Source organism: Danio aesculapii, chromosome 20 (assembly GCF_903798145.1).
Source record: "Danio aesculapii chromosome 20, fDanAes4.1, whole genome shotgun sequence".
In the NCBI taxonomy this organism is placed as follows: Eukaryota; Metazoa; Chordata; class Actinopteri; order Cypriniformes; family Danionidae; genus Danio; species Danio aesculapii.
This window is the reverse complement of record NC_079454.1, coordinates 21,879,843-21,903,822: the sequence shown is the minus strand read 5'-3', so window position 1 is coordinate 21,903,822 and position 23,980 is coordinate 21,879,843. Positions and strand designations below refer to the sequence as shown.

At 35.3% G+C, this 23,980-nt stretch overlaps 2 protein-coding genes across 3 annotated transcripts in view; one reads left to right on the top strand and one right to left on the bottom strand.

The window, feature by feature from the left end:
- The window catches only part of brf1b (BRF1 RNA polymerase III transcription initiation factor subunit b), a 131,061-nt gene extending 128,696 nt beyond the window's left edge, over positions 1-2,365 (bottom strand). Inside the window, exons 1-2 of the mRNA XM_056480989.1 lie at positions 2,174-2,365; positions 1,431-1,630 (exon numbers count right to left, since the gene is read on the bottom strand). Coding sequence (XP_056336964.1) covers positions 1,431-1,611 — 181 coding nt within the window. The 5' untranslated portion in view covers positions 1,612-1,630; positions 2,174-2,365. The remainder of the gene's footprint in view (positions 1-1,430; positions 1,631-2,173) is intronic.
- A 279-nt stretch (positions 2,366-2,644) lies between these two features.
- Positions 2,645-23,204, top strand: xrcc3 (X-ray repair complementing defective repair in Chinese hamster cells 3). Of its 2 annotated transcripts, XR_008839580.1 has the most exons (8): positions 2,645-3,004; positions 3,095-3,232; positions 4,229-4,441; positions 4,763-4,917; positions 5,834-6,046; positions 6,166-6,212; positions 7,385-7,672; positions 23,118-23,204. XR_008839580.1 is itself a non-coding variant. In XM_056481471.1 (7 exons), exons 1-7 carry the CDS (start codon positions 2,950-2,952, stop codon positions 7,620-7,622), a joined length of 1,059 nt encoding a protein of 352 aa, XP_056337446.1. In that variant the 5' UTR covers positions 2,645-2,949; the 3' UTR covers positions 7,623-8,187. The 2 variants fall into 2 exon arrangements, 1 of the variants encoding a protein (XP_056337446.1); XM_056481471.1 differs by lacking the exon at positions 23,118-23,204 and having other exon boundaries at positions 7,385-8,187.
- The last annotated feature ends 776 nt before the right edge of the window (positions 23,205-23,980 follow it).

Below are 23,980 nucleotides of genomic sequence, written 5' to 3'. Positions count from 1 at the left end.
TTTAGTATAAATATAAGTATAAAGTATAAGTATAAATATACAAAGAAAATTGATATAATGTAAAAACAACAACACAATGAAGTTGAAGTCAGCAGCAAATTATCATATGATAAATTAAGATGCACTTTGTTCTTCTTTGTTTGGTAAAAGAACCCATTATAGTTCCAGCATTCTTAAAGTAATAATAAGAGATAATATTATATTTCTTAATTAGTAAACATATAGGCAACAAGCAATATCGTAAAATGGCAATTTAATCATTAAAAAAAATATTTCACTGTAGAATAAACAGTGAATCCAAATTTGAAACTTTATCTACTGTAATGTAGAGGCACAGGACAATGATGTTTTTTTTTTTAATGGGACAGAAGTAATATAAATAGTATGACTGCCACATGTGGAAAATTCAAGCCCACTAAAACTAAATAGAGAAATGAGTCCTGTCGTACTTTCTGCAAATTGTTAGCTATAAAATGTCAAAACTTCTTTTGCAACTGAAATGGATTTTGCATGATCTAGCTAGTTAAGTTAACTTTAAATGAATATCGTAGTTCACCCAGTTTAAGCTATAAATCATCTTTAATGTTCTACAAAAGATAGCACAATCGCCTCACAGCAAGAAGGTCACTGGTGGCTGTAAACGTGGGTTTCCTCCAGGTGCTCCAGTTTCCCCCAAAGACATGAGTTATAGGTGAATTTAGTAAGCTAAATTGTCCGTAGTGTATGTGTGTGTATGGATGTTTCCCAGTGATGGGTTGCATCTGGAAGGGCATCCGCTGCGTAAAACATATGCTGGATAGGTTGGCGGTTCATTCTGCTGTGGCGACCGCTGATTAATAAAAGGACTAAGCTGAAAAGAAAATGTATGAATGTTCTACAAAAGAAAAAAGCCCATCTACATCTTGTATGACCTGATGGTGAATCAAATATACATTTAATGTAGTCTTTTTTCATTAAAACTGCTATTTCGTCACCCTACCACATTTAAAATGTACTTTATTTTACAGTATGTGTACTTAACATGTTCTTACAGTGTACTTACCTTATACTGGGTTATATAAAATAACTACATAGGTTAAAGTTCAGGGGTATGTCTTCGTCTGAGAACATGTTAAGAGAACATGTTAATTGGCTAGCCAATTAATTAAATTGTGCAAGAACAAAAAAAAAGAGTTTAAAACATTATCTATAAGCAATCTTATACTATTTTATTTTTTTAAATGTGTTTTTATTTGCATGTTTATACTGCCTTTAATTCCACCCTTTTCCTCTTTTGGTATATACTTTTTAGCATTTGGGTTTTTTTATTATTATAATCTCTTATGGGTTAAGAAAAGGCACTCCAAGTGACCAATTATACAGAAATCCCCGAAAACATGGGGCATGATCCCAACAATCTTTTTTTTTAGGTTTAAGTTAACAGCTCTTACCATCTGCAGACACAAACTGGCCGACGGCTGAAGACACTCCTCCGCTGTTTTCCACAAACTGAACCTCAGACACAATGATGTTATCCTCCAGAACCGAACCACAGGCTGTGCAGACTGCGCTCCCCCGGGCTGGATCTGTGTCGATGTCTGCTCCACCACAGTTCTTGCACTGGCGACTCATACTGACTGAAGACTCAGACCTGAGGAGCACATCAACTCCATTACTGAACAGGAAACGCTTTGCAAAACACAATGTATCTGTATGTGTTTCGTCAGTTTCTTGTTATTAAGATATTATAAACATAAAAACTGAATAACCAGAAATAGGTTATGTTCAACATAACAGTTTATACACCGGGGATTGAACTCGGGTCGCATGGTTTCACTGGTCCCGTATATCCCGCTCTGCTACACGACTCAGTTCGCACACTAGATACACAATGCACATTTTCGCCCTGTTCATTGTCGCTCATGTTTCTTATTTTCTTATAATAGGATTCATTTCATTTTATGTTGGTGTAATTTATAATGCATATCAATAATAACGTTATCCTTTAAACCTTGCTAAGCTAATGTTTTGATATGGTTTATGTATGTGCTCATTTGCTACAGAATGAAAGCTAGCTTGAATGATACGACTGTAAACATTCTACAGCTTAGTTTATCACTTTATTCTTTATTTCATAATGTAACCTTACACGAACATACACAATTTACGCTAGCCTTTATTATTAGCCACTCACCAGTCAAAGGAAGTAAAGACTTTAGCTCAAACACTTTAAAACCGTATCCAGTCGTATTTCTTGTTGGGTTTCATAAACTACTTAAATAGCAAATCGTGTTTTACAGTGACCAACATGTTTAAAAGAGTTAAATCAATCTGTTTTGATAAAATACTTCATTTAATTCATAACACCACTACTGTTGACTTTCCAGATCAGTCTATCTACCCAACTGCAACACAACATTAGGGGCTGCTCTAAAAACGGAACATAGAGGGGTGGCCAATATCCAACAGTTCTTATTTTAATTATTATTGTGAGTTTATTTAGCGAATATGTATTGTGTGTGAACCTAAACATTTTAGAAGTATATAAATGCTGATTTATATGTATGTTATTATAACAGCATTCAATTGTTTTATGTAGTAACCTAAACTCAAAACACCCCCATGTTGATATAACCTGAACCAGTGGCAAACCCCAGCCTAAAAGCGCGATGATATGAAGGATCAGTGGTTTAGCCGCTACGCTAACGTAATTCTCTTTTTGTTTTGTTAAAATGAAGTATTGTTCTTTATATTACTAGATGGTCACTGCATATCCTTGAAGAAACGTAAATAAATATCGTTAACCGGCTGGATTTAAGACTTTGATTTTGACAGACTTTATGACACATTGACCGGGAAGTAAACATTGTGCTGTTCAAAATGTGCGCAAATAGTTTTAGTTAGTTGAAATGTTTAATAATTGGTGTTTTATTAACGTTACGCTGTTGTTATGGAGATTTACGTTTGGTGATGGAGTGGGAACAACTTGAGCTGAATCCAAGGATTATTGCTGCTGTTAAAAAAGGTTGACAAACAATCCCTAATTGCGATACATTGCTGACAGAGTGCGTTACAGTGGATTTATATTCGTGTTTAACGTTATTTCAATGTTTAGGCAATTTTAGAACAGCCAATGAGATCCTGTGTGTCTCTGGTCCAGATCTGCAGAGACTGACGCGCTTGTCAAAGGCTGATGTCCAGCGTCTTCATCAGGCGGTAGCGGCTTGTGTGCGCAAGTCCAAACCTGTCACAGGTTCTACTTTAATATTATTTTCATTTTAACCCTCCGGTGTTGTTAAAGGGGTAATTGCAGGACACTTTTTGTTTTATCTGATTTTATTTGATCACGTAAAATGAAATTTCTGTCATCATTTTCTCACCCTTCACTTATTCCAAAACCGTTTGGTGCTTTTGTTCTAGTGAATATAAAATAAAATATTTTGATGAATGTTGGAAACCTTTAACCTTTGACTTCCATAGTGATTTTCATCGTACTATGCATGTCAGTGGTTAGCGTTGTCCAACATTCTTCAAAATATCTTTTGTGTTCAACAGAACAACAAACTCAAACTGGTTTTTAATAAGTCAAGGATGAGGAAACGTTGACAGCATTTGTATTTCTGGGCGAACTATCTCTTTAAATTATTTAAATGATTAAGATTTTTTACAAATAAGAAAAAGATGAAATAAGATTCAGATTTTGTTCTAGATATTATAAAAACTAGCTTAGAATGAATTATAATTTGCTTAAACGTAAAGTAAATACATTGTAGATGAAATACAAGAGTAGAAAATAAACATTCCTCATATAATATTTAGAGCTATTCATAATATTAATTATTCACAATATACAATACATTATATTCCTTTTACATTTTTGGACGTAGATAGAAAAAATAAAATGGATTGAAAAAACCCTGCTTTAAAAGTGAAGCATATGAAATAAACCTAACCTTCATAAACAACTTATGAATATTCAAAAGTACTTTTTAAAACCTTTTTAATGAGGAAACAAGAAAACTCTCTTAAACCAACATAAAACAGAACCAGCGCTCTATTTCACAAGTATATTCAGTATACTATAAAATCAAATATAGTACATTAATTTCATAAGTATAAGTTGATTATACAGTAGGTCTTTAGTCTGTTTCGAACATAAACAACACAAGAGTGAGTCTTAAATGAACAAAAGCAGCTATAAATAATATTTCAACAGTCTACGTTTTTAAGCAGAGCCATTTTTTCTCAGCACTGCAGTTGATCCAGGGAGAATGTCCTGTTTTGGAGCCTGGACACCGGCTCTCTTTTGCCTGCCCTGTTCTGGACGGTCTAATGCGCGGTGGTCTCCCATTACGAGGAATAACAGAACTGGCAGGCGAGAGTGCTGCTGGGAAAACTCAGTTTTGTTTGCAACTTTGCTTGTCTGTCCAGTTACCACAAGAACATGGAGGACTGAATTCAGGTAGGGGAATAAATACAAAGCCAATATTAAACAAAAAAAAAAACTGCACTGTACTGATCATTCGTAATTCATGTTTTTAGTGTTATCAAATGATTCTTAATCTAAAAGCGCTTTGGGTTTTAGAAAAGCGCGTTATAAATAAAATATATTATTATTATTATTATTATTATTAAAAATTCCTGAAAAGATTTTGTGATATGTAAACTTGTGTTGCAACAAATGACATTTTATTGGGTGTTTTCAAAAGAGAAGAAAGTACTCATTTAGGCAAGTTCAGTTGAAATGCTGATTTAAATCACATTTAATGCTGTCACTTAACAGGGGCTGTTTACATTTGCACTGAGGATTCTTTCCCTATCAAACGACTACGGCAGCTCATTACCCAGCAGCCCCGGCTCAGACCCGACCTGTCGCCAGCCCTGATTCACAGTCTGCGTTTTAGTGACAACATCTACATCGAGCATGCAGCTGACCTGGTGAGCCTGACAGAAACTCAGCTTTGGGCCAGACATAGTTTTTAATGCACCAGTCAGTTTCTGGATTTTCATATAAATGTTTTGTTTTGTATTATTGTTGTTGTTGTTGTTTTTTTAAGACTTTCTTTTGTTGCAGTTTATCAATTTGTGTCTTTAGATTTTAATTACAAAAACATTTTTAAATGCTGCTTTCTAAAAAAACATTTTCTCCTGTAAGGAGCAATAAATCTCCAATTTAGCTGCACTTGCATACATTAAACTTTACAGATTCATTTCTATCTATACTATGAAGGTTTTTACAGATGTTCATTCTTACATGGTATGACTGATTATGCACATTTTATTCTACACAAGATTGTGAAAAAAATCTGAATTAAACAGAATTAAGAGATTTGCTCTTGCTTTATATTAAAGTACTCTGCATGGACTTATCTAGTATGTTTTACATCAAAAAATAAATGCAGTCTATTATTGTGTTCATATTGCATTGCAAAACACTTGCTATTGGGATACAAGTAGGGTTATGAAGAGGGATGAGTGTGTTTAAGAGTACGTTTAGAAGTAATTACGGCAATAATGTCAGTGCATAGTAGTTAAGGCCACTTAATATAAAGTGGGACATTTAATTCTGTTCGAAAAAATGAAACAAAACTTCTGCACCTGACTTCATCCAATGTTCAGATTTTTGTGCTAGAATGAAGTGCACATTTGCAGACATTCAACAAAATATTTCCTCTTATTTAGACCTAACATTTAAGAAAACTTGTAATACAAAAAACAGATCAGTAAACGTAATCAGTCAGCTGTGAAATTCTGTTAATAACTATTGGTTGTTATTTTTTTTGGCAGCAGCGTCTTGCTGTAGTAAGTCAGTAGTCATCAGAAAGGCACTGACTGTGGTTTTCTGTGTGCGCAGGAGGCTCTGCAGGTTTGTGTGTCTCAGCGTGTGCCGGTGCTGCTGAAGCGAGGTCTAGTCAGACTGCTGGTGGTGGACTCTGTGGCAGCTCTGTTTCGCAGTGAGTTTCAGGCTGATGAGGCTGTTCAGAGGTCTCGACACCTGCTGGCTTTTTCCAGTACGCTCCACCGCCTGAGTCACACATACGCTGCACCTGTACTGTGTGTCAACCAGGTCAGACCAACGTCTCATCTTTTAACCCTGATCTGAAATACTGGACTGCATACTCAGGAATGTGCTTTGGAGGATGTTGTGTAAATCTGAATAACACGACTGTTTCTTCTGATATTCAGGTTACAGATGTTGTTGACGGCCCAAATCCAGGAAGATGCGATTATGGGTAAAGTGTGTTCATGAAAGCAAATATGTGTATATTAATGTTTTTTTGACATTTATTTGATCATAAATACTGTAAAACAATAATATTTCCAAATATTATTACTATGATATTATAGACTATATGTTATGTAATTAATAATACTTTTTAATAATATAATATAATATAATATTGTTTTTTAATAAAAATCTGTTATGCTTACCAAGGATTTATCATTACATTTGTACTATTTATAATAATATAATAACTGTTTTCTATTTTAATCTATTTTAAGAAGTCATTTATTCCAGTGATGGCAAAGTCTTCAGTGTCACACAATCTTTGAGAAATAATTCTAATTGGTGCTCAATTAGAGCAGAAAAAATCTTTTAATGATAAATCTAAAAGCACTAAACCTTTAACAACTCTTTCTTCAAACATATTAGGCAGCAACAAACTAATAAAATAAATCATACACCAAATGTTTGAATGATCATGATTTCAACAAAAATATTAGGCAGCAACATACTCTTCAATCAGTTTCTATAAACTCACACTTGCCATTACAGAAATAAATTACATTATAATATATATATATATATATATATATATATATATATATATATATATATATATATTCTGACATTAAAAAAATATTTTAAAATAAATATTTTAATTGTATTCATGAACAACATGCAGCTTTGGATGAGTTCTTTCAAATACAAAAAAAAATCTTGATCATTTCAAATTTGGCCTAAAAGTATGTGTGCTTAATGTAATCAGATAGGGTGGCATGGTGGCTCAGTGGTGTGCACTGTTGCCTCATGGCAAGAAAACCTGTTGGCATTTCTGTGTGTAGTTTGCATATTCTTCACGTGTTCGCGGGGGTTCCCTGCGGGTGCTACGGTTTCCCCCAGAGTCCAAACACATGTGGGTTGAGACGCTGTAGGTGAATTGGATTAACTAAATTGGCTGTAGTATATGAGTGCGTTTGTGAGAGTGTATGGGTGTTTCACAGTACTGAGTTGCACCTGGAAGGGCATCTGCTGCATAAAACATTTAAAGGAATAGTTGCTGGTTCATTCCATTGTGGCAACCCCTGATAAATAAGGGACTAAGCCGAAGGAAAATGAATGTATGTAATCAGATAATGTTTTGGATCTCTAAAATTCTCTAATAAGATTTTTAATACACAGGCTGGTGGGCAGTAAAGTGCTTCCTGCATTGGGCATCGCCTGGGCCAATGAGGTGATGGTGAGGCTGATGCTCAGGAGGCTGGCAGGACAGGTCAAATCAGACAGCCGAAGCTCTGCTCCTCGAAAATTAGAAGTGGTTTTTGCCCCACACCTGCCTCGATCAAGCTGCCTGTGTGGAGTTTGGGAGGAAGGGGTGAGAGGAATCCCTGATGGGGACTCAGATATCCAGACACATTGATTCAGCAGATGGGAGAACTCTCTTTCACTACTAAGGGACAGTTACTAGAGGTAAATTCTCACAACATTTGTAAGGAATTGTTGTATTTTGTCAGAAATTTATGAGGAATAGTTGCATTTTTACCATTTGAAACAAATACGCATTATTTTCAAGTACGTTTGTAATATCAAATAAGTTTTTTATAATAATTTTATTTTTTTTAAATATTGATATTATGTCCTTTAATAAATGTTTTTTTTTTTTCATGTTGTTAAAGGTTTTTATTGTATCTGCAATAAGCGAAGTGAATAAAGGGTGATGGCTTTCTCACTGCTGCCCTTAAAGAGAACAAACTGTTTTATTTTTTTATCTGAAAATAAATCTTAAATTACAGATAATATAAGTACAAGTCTCACATTTTAAGCAGAAAAACAAATTAAGCCTTTTTCCTTAAAAAAAATGAGGCTACAAAACAGTCTTTGTCCCATGCTGTGCCCAATAGGTTCATGTAACAATGTAAAATTGATTTAATGTGACAGATGACCTTTCAATCAGACTGATCTATTTGGGCAAGTTCAAACAATGGAATCTATGGTAAGGACAATTCTATTGATCAAAAAACACAATTAAAAAACTTATATACATGCGCTGACCCTTTTTTATGCTAATTATAATTTTAAGAGAATATCTTGTACCATCATATTGAGACTTGTTATGACGTGTGAAGAGCTATTTTGCCCAGCAGAGGGAGCTGAAATCTAAAGAAACTCAGTGTTGTTCATGCCTCATCTAGCACATTGGACTGTCCTAATAGACTATCAAATTGACTGGTTTACCACTGAAGCTGAAGGCTAGATATTGCACTTCATACATATATATATATATATATATATATATATATATATATATATATATATATATATATATATATATATATATATATATATATATATATATATATATATATATACATACATACATACATACATACATACATACATACATACATACATACATACATACATACATACATGTGTATATATATATATATATATACATACATACATACATACATACATACATGTGTATATATATATATATATATATACATACATGTATATATATACATATACATACATACATACATGCATCTACACATATGTCTGATCCACAACATAATAGATATAGCAGCACTTCACAACTCCCTATCCTAACAATAATTCACTAATAAATAAAGAATATATTGTAATAATTTGATATACTCTCATACAGCATATCCAACTGTTGAAATCTCACTTCTTCAGTTAAAAACAAATATATAATTATTATTATCGATGTGGTAAATACATTTTGTAAATATTTTTTCCTAAACCAAAGGCTGAAGTCAAAATTAATAGCCCTCCTGTAAATAGTTTTTTTTGCTTTCTTTTTTAAATATTTCTCAAACAATGTTTAACAGAGCAAGGTATTTTTTACATCTATTTCTGATAATATTTTTTTTCTGGTGAAAGTCTTATTTGTTTTATTTTGGCTAGAATAAATGCAGTTTGAAATGATTTTTATTATATTATTAGCCCCCTTAAGCAATATTGATTTTTGATTGTCTACAGAACAAACCATTGTTATACAATCAATTTCCTTATTACCCTCACTTGCCTAGTTAACCTAATGAACCTAGTAAAGCCTTTAAATGTCACCTTAAGCTGTATAGAAGTGTCTTGAAAAATATCTAGTAAAATATTATGTACTGTCATCATGGCAAAGATAAAATAAATCAGTTATTCAGGGAGTCCGCGAGGTCTTAAAGTCTAAAAATGTCTTAAATTTCAAGAACAAAATTTTAAGCCTTAGAAAAAATCTTAAATTCACTGAAATATTGTGTTGTGTGTCTTAAATCATTTCAAACAGGTCTTAATTTTTCCCTAAAGCTACACAATTGGGCCGACACTCATCCAATCACCAACAATCCATATTAATAAAATTAGGGAAAGAAAACTAAAAACAATTACACAGTTCCTCATTATAATAACAGAGCAATTTATCCGTGTACTTCCTCTTCCATTCATACAGAAAACTATTTACAGTAGGGGGAGCAGACATAATATTTATAATTAGACATAAAAAATAATAAATTAAAAAAAAGGTTTTATAACAGAAACAAAAATAAGGATGAATAGAAGTTATACTCAATCAATTTGCACCAAAAGCCAGCAAATATTTATTTTAGATTTTTTATGTAATTGCCTCCAAAATAAATATAATTTATAATAATCTTAAACTTGTCATTTAAAAAAAGTAAGTGATATTATGGTTAAAAAAGTGTATACAACTACAACTTTCTTGTTTTGACACATTAAAGTATGTCACTAAAAAAATAATTACATTTACTTGTTTTTGTGCCAAACCGGGCCATTAGAAATAATCATTAGTGTTTAGCCCTGTATAAGTCTAAAATTTCATTTATAATAGTCTTAAAAGGGTCTAAAAAGTCTTAAATTTGACTTGATGAAACCTGCAGAAACCCTAGAAATGAGTTTGTTGAAACTATTATGTTTCGAAATGTGAAAAATCTTCTGTCCGTTAAACAGAAATTGGGGAAAAAATATAAAAGGATTCAAATTTAACAGATGGGCTAATAATTCTTACTTCAACTGTATGTTTTAACCAGTGGCCAAATTGTTTATGGATGTCTAATTTTGTCCTCTGCTGCCTTTCCCATCACTTCATTGATTGATTTATGTGGCCTGTCGGTCTCATGGGAGTCCCAACCCAGAACTGAGGCCCAAATCATATTACAGATCTGTGAAAACCCCTGAGTCATCCAACTCCATTTCACAGTCTTTTTCACAGTAAAGCAAGATTTTGGCGCATGCATCCTCTCGAGTTCCACATTTCAAGATGTCCCTTCGACCAAGAGCTCTCTAAATGAAAAGTGTAAACAAGCAAAAATGCCTGGCTGGCGGTGATTAAAGTCCAGCTAAAAAGAAAGGCCTGTAATCCTGCAAAGCCACTTAAAGGGGGAATATTTTGCCACATTTCATAGGATGTAAAATAAATCTCTGGTGTCCCCATGAACTTGGGATAAGTTTTAGCCCAAAATGCACCACAGATTACTTATAGCTTATCAATTTTGTCCTCAAATGAGTATGAACAAAAACTGTTTTTGTGTTTCCCTTTAAATGCAAATGAGCTGCTGCTTTCCAGAAGAGGGCGGAGCATTAACAAGATATTCTGACACTCCAGAAACAACAAAGCAAACAAATCTCACACAGCCAAAATGTCAGAAATGAAAAGTAGCAGATTAAAGCCTTACATGTTCAAACCAGAGTCATACATTGATGAAATATAGAGCATACAACCTCTAGACTAAACCAGGACATTTCTTAAAGGTTATAGTGGATAGAATTAGGTAGTTTATGTTTAGGACTCCTATGCACACCTCTCGAATAATGTAACTGCACGTCGTGATGAAATCTGTGACGAGTCGATTTGGTAGCAGCAAGGTTTATGTGACTATTTTTAATTTCATAAGGCTCCTTTTACAGCATCGATAATGTAATTTAAATTAAATTATAAAAAGTTAAATAGACTTAAGCATTTATTTAGTTGTTAAAGTGTAAAACGACAAGAAAAACCATTTAAGCACAAGCGCCGTCAGGAGCAGCAGGTGAGCTAAAAAGTAAATTTCCATATTTTAAAGACATTCAGTAGTGCTGGACAGTGGAATTTAACGCATTGCTTCTTGTCCGGTGTGAGACCCACTTTACATCATATCTCAATCAGGCAGTGATGAATACTCATTTTAAGCAAATCAGATCTTAAATGCGGCGATTTATTTATTTATTATTATTATAATAATTTTTTTTTAATAATGGGATGACATTTCACAGAAGGTGGCATGGTGGCTCAGTGGTTAGCACTGTCGCCTCACAGCAAGAAGGTCGCTGGTTTGAGTCCCGACTGGGCCAGTTAGCACATCTGTGTGGAGTTTGCATGGGTATTTCCCAGTGCTGGGTTGTGGCTGGAAGAGCATCCACTGCGTAAAACATATTCCAGAATAGTTAGTGGTTCATTCCACTGTGGTGACCCCTGATAAATAAGGGACTAAGCCGAAGGAAATTTAATGAATGAATGACGTTTCACCGGAAGCACCTGAGCTGGCTTGTACAAAATTAAAAGTCCCTGACATATATAGTCATTCCAGAGTCTTGCAGAAGAGTTCCGGATGGATACTTTATTTTATAGTCAAAGTTATTAAACGTCTGCCAATTCCCTGCTGTTATTTTGAATGAGTGTATGGTTTTTTTTTTTGAGCTACTTCTACTTCATTTCCTACAAAATTAAATTCAACCACAATATCCTTAGTTGCTGGGATGAGTCTATGAAAACAAGTTTATTGGTACATCCCAACAAGATTTTTTTTTCTGGTGCAGACATTGCAAGTTAGGGCTGCACGATATTGTAAAAATCTGATATTGCAATATTTTATTTTTCTGCAATAAATATTGCTTTATGAATACCATTTCACAAGATAGTTTGAATAGCACTATTTGATAGTTTTCCGGGCAGTCTAACACAATATAAAACTACAATATAAAAAAAATGTGCTTGTTTCCAGTCCAAATATGAAAGAATTCTTATAGCAAGCAAAAATAAAGTTTTGTTTTCACCGTCCGAAGAAATAAGTCACATTTTTTATTTTATTTTTTTATTTGACTGTTTATTTAACAGCATCACGATGGTGCAGCATGTAGCACAATCACCTCACAGCAAGAAGGTCTCTGGTTGGACCCTCGGCTGGGTCAGTTGGCATTTCTGTGTGGAGTTTGCATGTTCTTCCCGTGTTTGCGTGGGTTTCCTCCGGATGCACTTTCCCCCACAGTCCAATAGGTGAATTGGGTAAGCTAAATTGTCCGTAGTGTATGTGTAAATTAGTGTGTATGGATGTTTTCCAGTGATGGGTTGCAGCTGGCATGCTGGCCGCGTAAAACATATGCTGGATAAGTTGGCGGTTCATTCCACTGGAGTGACCCCAGATTAAAAATGGGACTAAGTCGAAAAGAAAATGAATGAATGAATGAATGAATGAATGACATTGTTATACAAAGACAATCGATGTCACGTACATAGGGCATATAGCATAAAGCTAATTTGCAGCCCTCGTCCCTAGTTACACTGAAAAAAATTATTCAAAGTTGATTCCTTGGATTTACTCAATTTTTTTACGTTAAGTGGTTGTAAACAATTTATTTGGGCTGAATTTAAACAAACAAAATAAGTTGAACATTGCTCAATTTAATTTGTTTGTTTAAATTCAACACAAATAAATTGTTTGCAACAGTTTTGCATGCAACACTTTTTTCAGTGTAGGCTTTACATAAAAAATTTATTAATTAAAAAAATAAATAAACAAAACAAACATATACAGAGCAACAAATATAAAATGTAAGTCAATCTGCATAATAATGAGAAATGTAAACCTGACCAACCTGAAAGAATAATACATAACATTGCTGTAAAGATTTCAACCATTATTCCAGCTTTACATAAAAAAACTGGGAGTTCTGATTGTAACATTAATTCAACAAGCATGTCATGCCATATATGTGAACTTTTCACTGAGAAGTATGACTGACGCATAGTTAAAAAAAAGTTTTAAAAAAAAGCTAAATTATCTGCCAGTGGGGTGAGCGAAATAATCTGATTTGTGTGTAGATATTTGGACTAGAAACAAGACAAATATTCTTAGTAAAATTTGGGGTTTTTTTTGCATAAATCACATAAATTCTGTATAAATACAGTGATTAAATACAATTGTGTAGCTCCTGTTCAACTATAATTCAGACTCAACATTCCATATGTTTGCGATGTGACTATATTGCGGTTGCACACATTGCGATATCGATGCTAAAACCATATATTGTGCAGTCCTATTGTAAATTCTCAGCTGTTAAAGCAAGCAAACTGAAATGGAGAAGTGCTGCAGTGGCACTGTGGGTGGAAACATGATTATAGGGACAGTTCACCTAAAAAATAATGCCATCATTAGCTCACACCTCACAAACCTATTACATTTCTTTTGTCGGTTGAAGACAAAAGAAGATATTTTAAATAAACATTGTAAAGTGTAGCCATTGACATCCATAGTATTTGTTTTTCCTACTATGGATGTCAGCGTTTACTGCTTTCCAACATTCTTCAAAATATCTTCTTTTGTGTTCAACAAAAAAAGAAACTCATAAAGGTTTGCAACCACTTGAGGGTGAACTATCCCTTTAAATGTTGGTAATATATGATAATATCCCCTTCCTATGTCACTAGAGAAGTCAAATTTGACTGGCTGGTTTTTCCACATGCCTTACACAAGAATAACAAAATCACCTGGTCCTCTTTTACATTTTCTAGATTAGTAGCTCGATTTATAGCATTTTCAATTTATGTCCCTCTTAACACACATTGAGAATGCCCCATTATCAGCATCAGACAACTCCTATTAGTGCACACAAACAAGTGAAACACACAAGCAACAAACGCTGTGACTGTGAGCAACTACGTTCTCCTTTGAGCTCGTCCTGTCACCATGACGACGGTCACATGGGCTGTCTGTCCCAGATTGTCTGACCACCCCCACCATCTCCATCCATCCATCGCACTGCAGCCGCAACGCACACACACTCACACACACCCCTCCTTCCACTCAGCTGTTTACTGCCACACTCATCAAGCCTCGTTATGTAACGCCGCCGGTCTTAACAGGCTACACACAGACAGCCTTTCACAACACATGCATGCAATACATCCGCCCACATCTGCCAGAGTCCTCAAAATGACAGAGAACTCCTGCACATCTGAAGCCGGACTCGAGCTGCTGTGTTAGTATGCAAGGCACGTCTGATCTGCTCAGGGCAACAGAAAGACAAGTGCAGTCAGTCTCTCTTACAAACATGCATGCGCGGCCATCTTGGGAAAGAGAAGAGGAAGAGAAGAAACATGGATTCTTGTGTTGGGACCTGAGGAGAAACATGAAGCACGTGTGTGTGTGTGGGGGGGTGAGGAAATATAGGATGAATATTATAGGCTGAGGATGATGCGAGTACACATAAAGCATGAGGTTATGCACTTTGGCGTCTCCTCACACGCACACGTACAGCTATCTTCATGGGGACTTCCCATAATTTCTATCCTGTACAAACTATATTCCATCCCCCTACCCCAACCCTCACAGGAAACATTTGCATTTTCAAAATACATTGTGATGTACATGCAGTTTTCCTCATGAGGACCAAAAAATGTCTGGTATTGCTATTCTTGTAAGGACACTTGGTCCCCACACAAGAAAAGGCAATAGTAAATTAAGCATTGGGCTCCTGCATTGTTTGATATCGCTGAGTTAATCTTTTCAACAGAATAACTCAAGGTCATGATCCGCACTTATTGAGTAACTGCGTTGTATTTTTTTATTTCACAATCTTCAGGAAATATAACCACAAACATTTCGGCTCAACGCCTTCCTCAGGGCGTGAAACAGTTTTCTCTCTCTGCTCTCTTTTTCAATTGTCAGTCACATCACAGAAAAGGCACACACAAACATGCTTAATTTGACAGTTTTACATGTGTTCTTTTCTAACCCAACAGAAAACATGTGTGGTTAGTCGAGACTAACCTCAAAACTCTCACATGGGCGCCCACTGAAGCTAAGCAGGGCTGCGCTCACTTAGTATCTGGAGACCACATGGGAAACCTAGGTTGCAGCTGGAAGTGGTGTTAGTGAGACCAGCAGGGGGTGCTCAAACTGCGGTCTTTGTGGGTCCTAACACCCCAGTATATTGATAGGGACTCTATTCACCTTATTCTCCGAGTAAAAGTGGGCACAGCCATTGGAATCATTTTGGCTCGAGACTTTCGGTCTCATTCACTTCCATTCATTTTTAGACATTAAAAACAGCTTCTTATGCTGCTTTGTGTTGCAAACTGATATTTTCTTATTATATGATTCTGCTTTGTCTGTTTAGTCATGCAAACACTTGTCTGTAGAGTAAGTAGTTTGACCGTTTTCTGCCATTTATTATTCTTAGTCATTTCTCCCATTGGCAGCTGAATCGGAAATTCTAAAACAATCGCAAAAACGAGCGCACTTCCGCATTGAAGAATAAGGTCAATACTGCTTTGTGAGTGCCTTCTTTTGGATAAAATGTTAAACCGAGGTCCTGACTCTCTTTGGTTGTAAAAATCCCAGGATGTCCTTCTAAAAGAGTAGGGTTTTAACTACTGCATACTGGTGGTGGATGAAGAGATTCCCCCAAAATTGTGTCCAGAAATGCTCCATATAAGTGTAAAGAATACATGCATAGATATGTACATATATATGTACAGTTGAAGTCAGAATTATTAGCCCCCACCCCCCTTGATTTTATTTATTTATTTTTTTTAATATTTCCCAAATGATGTTTAACAGAGGGAGGACATTTTTACAGTATGTCTGATAATATTTATAGTATAAGAAAGTCTGTATTTCGATAGTCTACAGAACAAACCATTGTGTTACAATAACTTGCCTAATTACCCTAGCCTGCCTAGTTAACCTAATTAACCTAGTTAAGCCTTTAAATGTCACTTTAAGCTGTATAGAAGTGTTTTGAAAAATATCTAGTCAAATATTATTTACTGTCACCATGGCAAAGATAAAATAAATCAGTTATTAGAAATTAATTATTAAAACTATTATGTTTATAAATGTGTTGAAAAAAATCTTCTCTCCGTTAAACAGAAATAGAAAATATAAACGGGATTAAGAATTCAGGGGGGCTAATAATTCTGACTTCAGCTATTAATATATATATATATATATATATATATATATATATATATATATATATATATATATATATATATATATATATATATATATATATATATATATATATTAATAGCTGAAGTCAGAATTTATTGTACAGAAGTTATTTATTTTGGTATAGATATTGTAGACTTTTTATGTAACATTCAGTCATCTTCACCTCAGAGGCAGTGGATAGACTTCAGGTCATTATAGTGCCCCTTTGAACTAAACAAATAACCTGAACCATAAACAACCCGAGGAACTCTTTCTTAAGGAACTCAAAGTGCCTTCAACTTCGGTCAATTTTTGAGCGAGCAAAAAGTTTTAAATGAGCTCAGCATTTTTAGAGTATTCATCTGAAACAGATGCACTTTCACTGCATAGTCACACTCAGAAACATGTTACTTAGTCCTATTACAGAATCTTATCACATCTCTTTAAATGAGTCACAGCTGTGCTCAGTTTAGCTATCCAAACCCACATATGTGCCAAAATGTTGGCAAAAAGTATATATGTGATGAATATGACAAAAGTCAGACAGAAAAGAGTGAATCTGAATGGCTTTGTTGCCAAAGAGGCAGCAGCTGGTCTGTTGCTATGAGCAGGATTAGTCCAGACTTTCTCTCTCTCCTGCAACTCAGTCCCACCTGGACCACAACAAATCTGCATCAAATCATCATTTATATTTACACAATGTTGAAGTTGTTGTTGATTGACAATATGTAAAATAAATAGTTTTCAGTTTATGAAGTACTAAATTAAAACATACTCATCCAAAATCCTCTTGTTAACAGAATGTATGTAGAATAATCATAGAACCAATAACAAGACTGTAAAAAGCGATTCATTACTTTACTTAAAAAAGTGAGTAAACCCTACGCCTGAAAAGCAACAAGCTGACTTTACTAAAAGAGAGAAATCCTGTTCCTTGGAAATGTTGAGTTGACTTAATTTTTACAATCTACCTGAAAATCTTTAAAGCAACAGCTTTACTCACTTTATTAAAGTAGTCAGCTAATTGGGTTTTACTGTGAACTCGTTATCTTGTAGAAGAGAGAAAAAAGTCATTGCTTGTTGTTTTATACAGTGATCCATTTTTAATGAAGAAAAATAAAAAGGAATTAAACATTGCAAGTAATGAATAACTATTTTTTTAAGAGATATAGCTATTTTAAAAGTGTTTTGTGTTTAGGATATTTTACACCTGGAAGGAGAAACGTCAATGTCAGATGTCAACATGTTTTTTTTAAGTTAATATACATCTATAGTCTTTTCTCCATAGCTAACACACTTTGGGTGAATTTTGTTGATAAAGTGCATATTAACACATGGGCAGATTTAGTGATTTGGGGGCCGTAAGCAATTCCAGCCATGGCACCCAAAAGTTCTAAACTGCACCCTTTGTACTTAAATTTATTTTTAATTGATTTGTTTTACTGTTGTTTTTTTTTTTTTTTTCCCTTATATCACTCAATCACTCCTTTTCTACATTTTGTCTTGATGCACCTTTTAAATGATTTGTTTTCTCAAAATGAATTCACAACTAAACATTATATATAAACTATTTTGCTTTTAAAAGTAAATCTTCACCTAATTTAACTGCTGGACTTCATGATTGAGGGTGGGGGATATATTTGCACAGATGTAATAAACATTAAACTTCAAATAAAATATGATAGAAAATGATGTTATATATAATTTATAGGTATAATTTATACTTCTAGGTATTTATTTGGGGGCCCTCAGATTTCCTGGCACACTAAGCAGCCACTTATCTTGCCTATTGGTTAAATCTGCCCCTGTTAACACATATGACCACTCTAGAATATTTCTGTTATTTTTATGTTGTTTTGCTAGAAATATAAGACTGTTCTTGAATAATCATGGGTTAGAAACCATTCATTCATTTCGGTTTAGTCTCTTTATTAATCCAGGGTCACCACAGTGGAATGAACCACCAACTTATCCAGCATATGTTATATGCAGCGGATGCCCTTCCAGCTGAAACCCATCACTGTAAAACATCCATACATACTCATTCACACACATACACTACGAACAATTTCAGCTTACCCAATTCACCTATACCACATGTTTTTGGACTTGTGGGGGAAATCGGTGCACCCGGAGGAAACCCACGCGAACACAGGGAGAACATGCTCACAGAAATGTCAACTGACCCAGCCGAGGGGGTTAAAAATCAAGAGAATTTAAATTAGATTATCCCAAAAGGACTAAAAAGGGGGTCCAATCCATTCTCAGAGTATTTGTTCTGATAAATTTCATGCTGCAGTATGATTTCTCATGTACACCTTTATTTCAGTAACTTCAACTGTATATAAATGTAAAATTACATGTTGTTACTGCTGTAATTGTAAAATTACAGTAGAAATGGATATGGTTCATTTGTAATTTAAGCTTCTTAATAAAAATGATGAAATGCAGGGCTATTCTGGTAAAAAAACAAAAACATTTGCACATTTACTCATCAATAAAAAGACTAATCAGGAGGATTTAATTGGAAAATATTACTTTTATAAAACAGTTCGATTAATTCAGTGTGCAATATGCAGACAGTCTCTGGGAGAAAACTAGCACTACTACACTATTTTCTTCAGGAAGCGCATGTAAACAAACAAGAAGAGGGAAGGACAGAAGAGTATGACATCATCTGTACTGATGAAGGATGAAGTAGCACAAAACCACCACAGGGGGAGCAGTGAACTTGAAATCAGACTGACGACAACACAAGCTGATTGCTCGCTAACCATTTGATCCGTTTTGTTTTGGTTCTTGTTAAAGGAGAGGCTTAGAGACTGAAAAAGAGCAAACAGATAATCTAGCTCTTTTACCACTGCACATGCGCAATATCTAATAAAGTAACACAGCTTGCATGGTTAAAATGCTTATGACTTAACAAACAAGCCATTTTAGCCTGCTGTGTATACAGACAAGATTTAAGTAGACTAAAGGGATTAAAATTGACCTGTTCTGTTCCTTCCTTTATTCCAACTGGTCTCAGATCAGCACACTAGAGCCATCAATGTCCGTGTTAGCGAGCGCATGCATGTGCAGTGCTGACTGAGGGTATTGTCTATCCGCAGATGAAACACTTTGAGACAGACAGTAGTTTGATTCAGAAAAGCAGGCTGGGTCAACCCATTATGCAGATTCAGTGAAATGCAGTTGCACTTGGAGACCCCCTTTTTATTGAAATAGGTCACACTTTGTCATGAAACAAAAGATTTATAAAAAAATAAGTAAAAACTGCAGACATTTGTTCTTTTTAGCAACTTGAGAAATCCTGTATACTTTTATACAGCTGAGTAGTCTGAACAGATCTTTTTCCTCCTCTATATCTTGTTCTTCATCACTCTCTCATTGTGATGCAAGAGCAGACATCACTCCCAGAACAGTTTGGGAAGAATCCGTAATGAGACAGGCATTGTGGAAAGGAGGCGTCTCCATGGTGACAGGAAGCCACACTGGAAATGTACAATAGTGAGCAGCAGAGCGGGGTGAATGAGGGAATACGCGCTGTAGACGGGTTTGTTGGTCAGTAAAAATGATTCATATTTGCTCAAATTTTAATGTATTAAGTAACTACTTAAAATAGCATAAGTATACATCTTAATTTCTCATTATACCTCATTTCTTTAAATATAAATTATAGTTTAATTATAATAATAAGGTACATAAACTATATATTGTCTCATTAAAATATGTCAATTAATTGAGTGGCAGGAAACCGAACAAATGAAATTAGGTCAAACATAAGGCGAACATAAAACATAAGGGGAGGAACAAGGTAGGAGCAAGAGGACCTAGATGAAGACCAACCCAATGATGAACAACTTAATGGACAGAGACGATGGTGGTTGAGATACAGAGTCTGGGTGATCCCATGGATTGGAAGAGCCAAGGCAAACGTGGGGCTCTGGAAGCTTATGGAGCCGATAGAGAGACATGAGGCTCAGCCTGAGGATAGCGGCAGGTGGATGACAGAACTAACAGGCCATTGAGGAGACCAAGGTGGAGCCAATGGGTTAAAAGGTCAAGGTGGAGTCTGGGTTTTAAATCATAAATTAGAGAAAGGGGATCCTGTCCTAATGTAGCTGGAAAATGAAGATCTCACTGCACATCTGTGCACCAGCTTGGTGTGCCAAGTGGTTTCCATGAGCCAAAGGAGACCTGGCAGATGATCTTGGCAGATGAATGGGTTTAGGACACTCAGAGCTGCCTGGCAAAAATACTCAAGAGACAAGCGAGAGCTAGACAGAACCGGCAAATATGAAGGAGGTCTTGAAGGGAAAACCTCCTGCTCTCAAGATAGTTAATGTTTCTGATGCCCACCTTCAGCATTAGGATTGTGGACTATGCATCCATCCATTTCCTCATACTCCACAATGACAGGTGATGTTGCTGGCTTATGCACTTGGTCACACAGGCTCTGGTTCTAGGTTTGTGATAAACTCAGTCACTTCTGTGCACTGCCCCTTTCGGTAGGCTTGATCTGTACAGCAGTGGTGGGCTGTGGTGTTCAATCTTTGCAATTTCAAGGCAAAACTCTGTAATAAAAACATTTTAGAAGAGATGGGTAGACTCTCTAGAAGGTGGTGAGGTTTGCCAGTTTAATAAAGTCTCTCATTATCAGCACAGATTGTGGTCAGTGCATCGGCACCAGGTGTCTCAAGTTCAAGTCCTGGATCCCAGATATCCCCCCTTTCCATCTCTTTCTCCCCAATTTCGCTTCCTGTCTAGCCACTGTCGAGTCATAATAAAGGCAAAAATGCCAAAAAAAATCATAAAGAGTCCTTGTTGGAGCGATCCCCTGCTCCAAGCAGGCAGAAGGAATATCCACAGTGCAGGATAATAAAACCAAACAAAAACCTGGTTACTGTGTCACAAAATATTTAATAGTAAATCCAGAGAAATCTCGGGAGCATCAACGAACACATTGACAAATCAATAAACAGCCAACTGAGGAAAGCACTGGACTTAAATACAAAAGGAGGCAAATTAGGGACAAACCGAAAGGTGAGTAATTGTATCAAATAAGTAAAACAATATTCCTTCATTCATTTTCCATTGACTTAGTCCCTTATTTATCAGGTTGCCCTTCCAGCCACAACCCAGTATTGGGAAACACCCATACACTCACATACACTACCCAGCAAACAAATTTGTGTTTAATAGACGTCTAATAGACATCTTAACATAGACAGCTTGGCTAAAACAAGGCTAAACTTGGGCTGTCAGTAAAAATCTAATAGACATCTAAGAATAGCCCAAAACTAGACTAGTTGTCAAATAGACAGACTTTATTTGTTTAGTCATTCATTTCTGTTTATTTGATGACTAGTCTTCACTAAAAAAAAAAACGTTTTTTTTTACATAAAATAGTGGCCGTAAAATAACAGACAGTAAACTTGCTGGAAATTTAAACTTAAGGAAATTTCTGTCATTTACCATCCGTTATTTTATGGTAAATGTCTCTAATTTAACGGCCGTTATTTTACGTTTTTTTTTCCAGCACCCCAGCTGCCGGAAAAAAAAGGTAAAATATCAGATTTTTTTTACAGTGTAGTTTTGGCCTATTCTTTGACGTGTATTAGATTTTCACTGACAGCCCAAATTTAGCCTTGTTTTAGCCAAGACGACTATGTTTAGACGTCTACTAGACATCGTTTAAAAACATAAAATGCTTGCTGGGTACGGTCAATTTAGTTCCTCCAATTCACTTATAGTGCATGTCTTTGGACTGTAGGGGAAACCGGAGCACCTGGAGAAAATGCATGTTAACAGGGCAACAGCTGGGACTCGAACCAGCAACCTTGCTGTGAGTTGACCTAACAACTGAGCCACTATGCCCCCCAACAGAGAGAGAGAGTTATTCAAATAATTATCTTATAATAAAATGATACAATAATATGTAATGACAATAATAAATCTACAAAACACGTAAGTCTTAGATCTAACTCTTATAGGAGCGACATATTCTGCTCATTTTTGTGGAAGCAGCACTACACAGATGACAATTAAAGCAGAAGGTGAAAGTACATTTCAGATCAGTTCCTGTTTTTAGCAGTGCCAGCATTGTCCTCAACTGACTGACTCCCTCCCTCTGTTCCCTTTAGTGTTATGCAATCCTCCAAAATGTACCAGTTTTGCATCTTTATTAAACTCGAATAGCAAAACACCTCTAGAAGGGACAGAAGTCAGCTAACATACCATTACAATATTTGGAGGCACATACAGTCTAGCCGTCTGGAGGAATACAACGTAATACCCACCTGCCGTGACTTTCTCAATGTCAAAAATAAACCATAGGGTTTTGTAATTTAATTATCATGTATAATTACAGTGACATTGGTCATTTCAGGCTCGTATCATTACTGAAAGACACTCTTTTAGGTGGCCCAAAATACAAGCTGATGACTGATGTACAGCACAAACCAAAAACACTCCAGTGCTTTAAAAGAAACAGCCTGCATCCTTTATGTTTTCACTATATTGGACCGACTGTCTGTTCGTGGAGACTGATTGATTGTTCCCTGTGGAGCCTGACATGCTTTATATTAATGTGACCTGATTTAACCTTGAAGTATCTGCTTCAGTGTTATCATGTCAGTTCTCGTTTTCAGTTTGTAGCAGTTTTGTCCTTCTTTTGTTCTCTTTAGATAATACCTTCTGTGCTAAATGACCTCAGGACGGAGCACAAAAACTGCAAGCGCATCGGAGACCATCTGTGATGTCTGAGTCCTGTGTGTATTATTGAGTGCGGTGAAGGTTACATATGGAGGATTAGATGCTGTTAAAAAAATGAAAATTCGTGCATCGTTTATTCATCCTTGTGTCGTTTGATAATCTAGTATTTCTAGCAGTGTCAAATGTTTGTAATAATTATGACATTTTATGCACACAAAGGTCACATTTGCATGATCAAACATACAATAAAATGAGTTAAATTGGGAAGTATTATACAAAAAAGATTTCTATTTCTGAAAAAAAGATGTAATTGTGACTTTGTATCTGTCTGTGACAGCGTATTTTTTTTCATAATTACGCTGATTACTTGAGTTTTTCCTCAAAATTGTGTGATGCAAACTTACATTTGCTGGTTTGCTAGATGTATGCTGATTACTTTTAAGAGGAAAAAAAAGTCAGAATTATGAGTCTGATAGTTAGAACTGGCAGATATAAACCTACGATTATGACTTCTTTCCTTGGAATTGTGACATTATTTTTTTTAGTTCAGTAGAGGAAATTGTTTTATGCGACAAGACGAAAACATATGAAGCATATGAGTAATTAAAGACATAGTCCACCCAAAAAAGTTCGAAAGACCCACCCCTTACTGACAAAGGTCTTGAATTTGTCCCATATTTGAGTTCATTTGTCCTATTTTGCAAATATCCCATCATAAACAGTGAAAATAACCCATTGAAAACCCATCAAATTAAAATGAATTTAAATACAATCGTTGTTATCCAAGAATTTTTAAATGTACTTTTTTTACAAGCGAGGCTAGAAAAATTGTGAA

Excerpts from the sequence above, each read along its gene's own strand:
- xrcc3 (XM_056481471.1), top strand. The coding sequence starts at position 2,950 with ATGGAGTGGGAACAACTTGAGCTGAATCCAAGGATTATTGCTGCTGTT. Across the intron at positions 3,005-3,094 it reads TATTGCTGCTGTTAAAAAAG|GCAATTTTAGAACAGCCAAT; the intron begins GTTGACAAACAA and ends TTCAATGTTTAG. Across the intron at positions 6,213-7,384 it reads CCAGGAAGATGCGATTATGG|GCTGGTGGGCAGTAAAGTGC; the intron begins GTAAAGTGTGTT and ends TTTAATACACAG.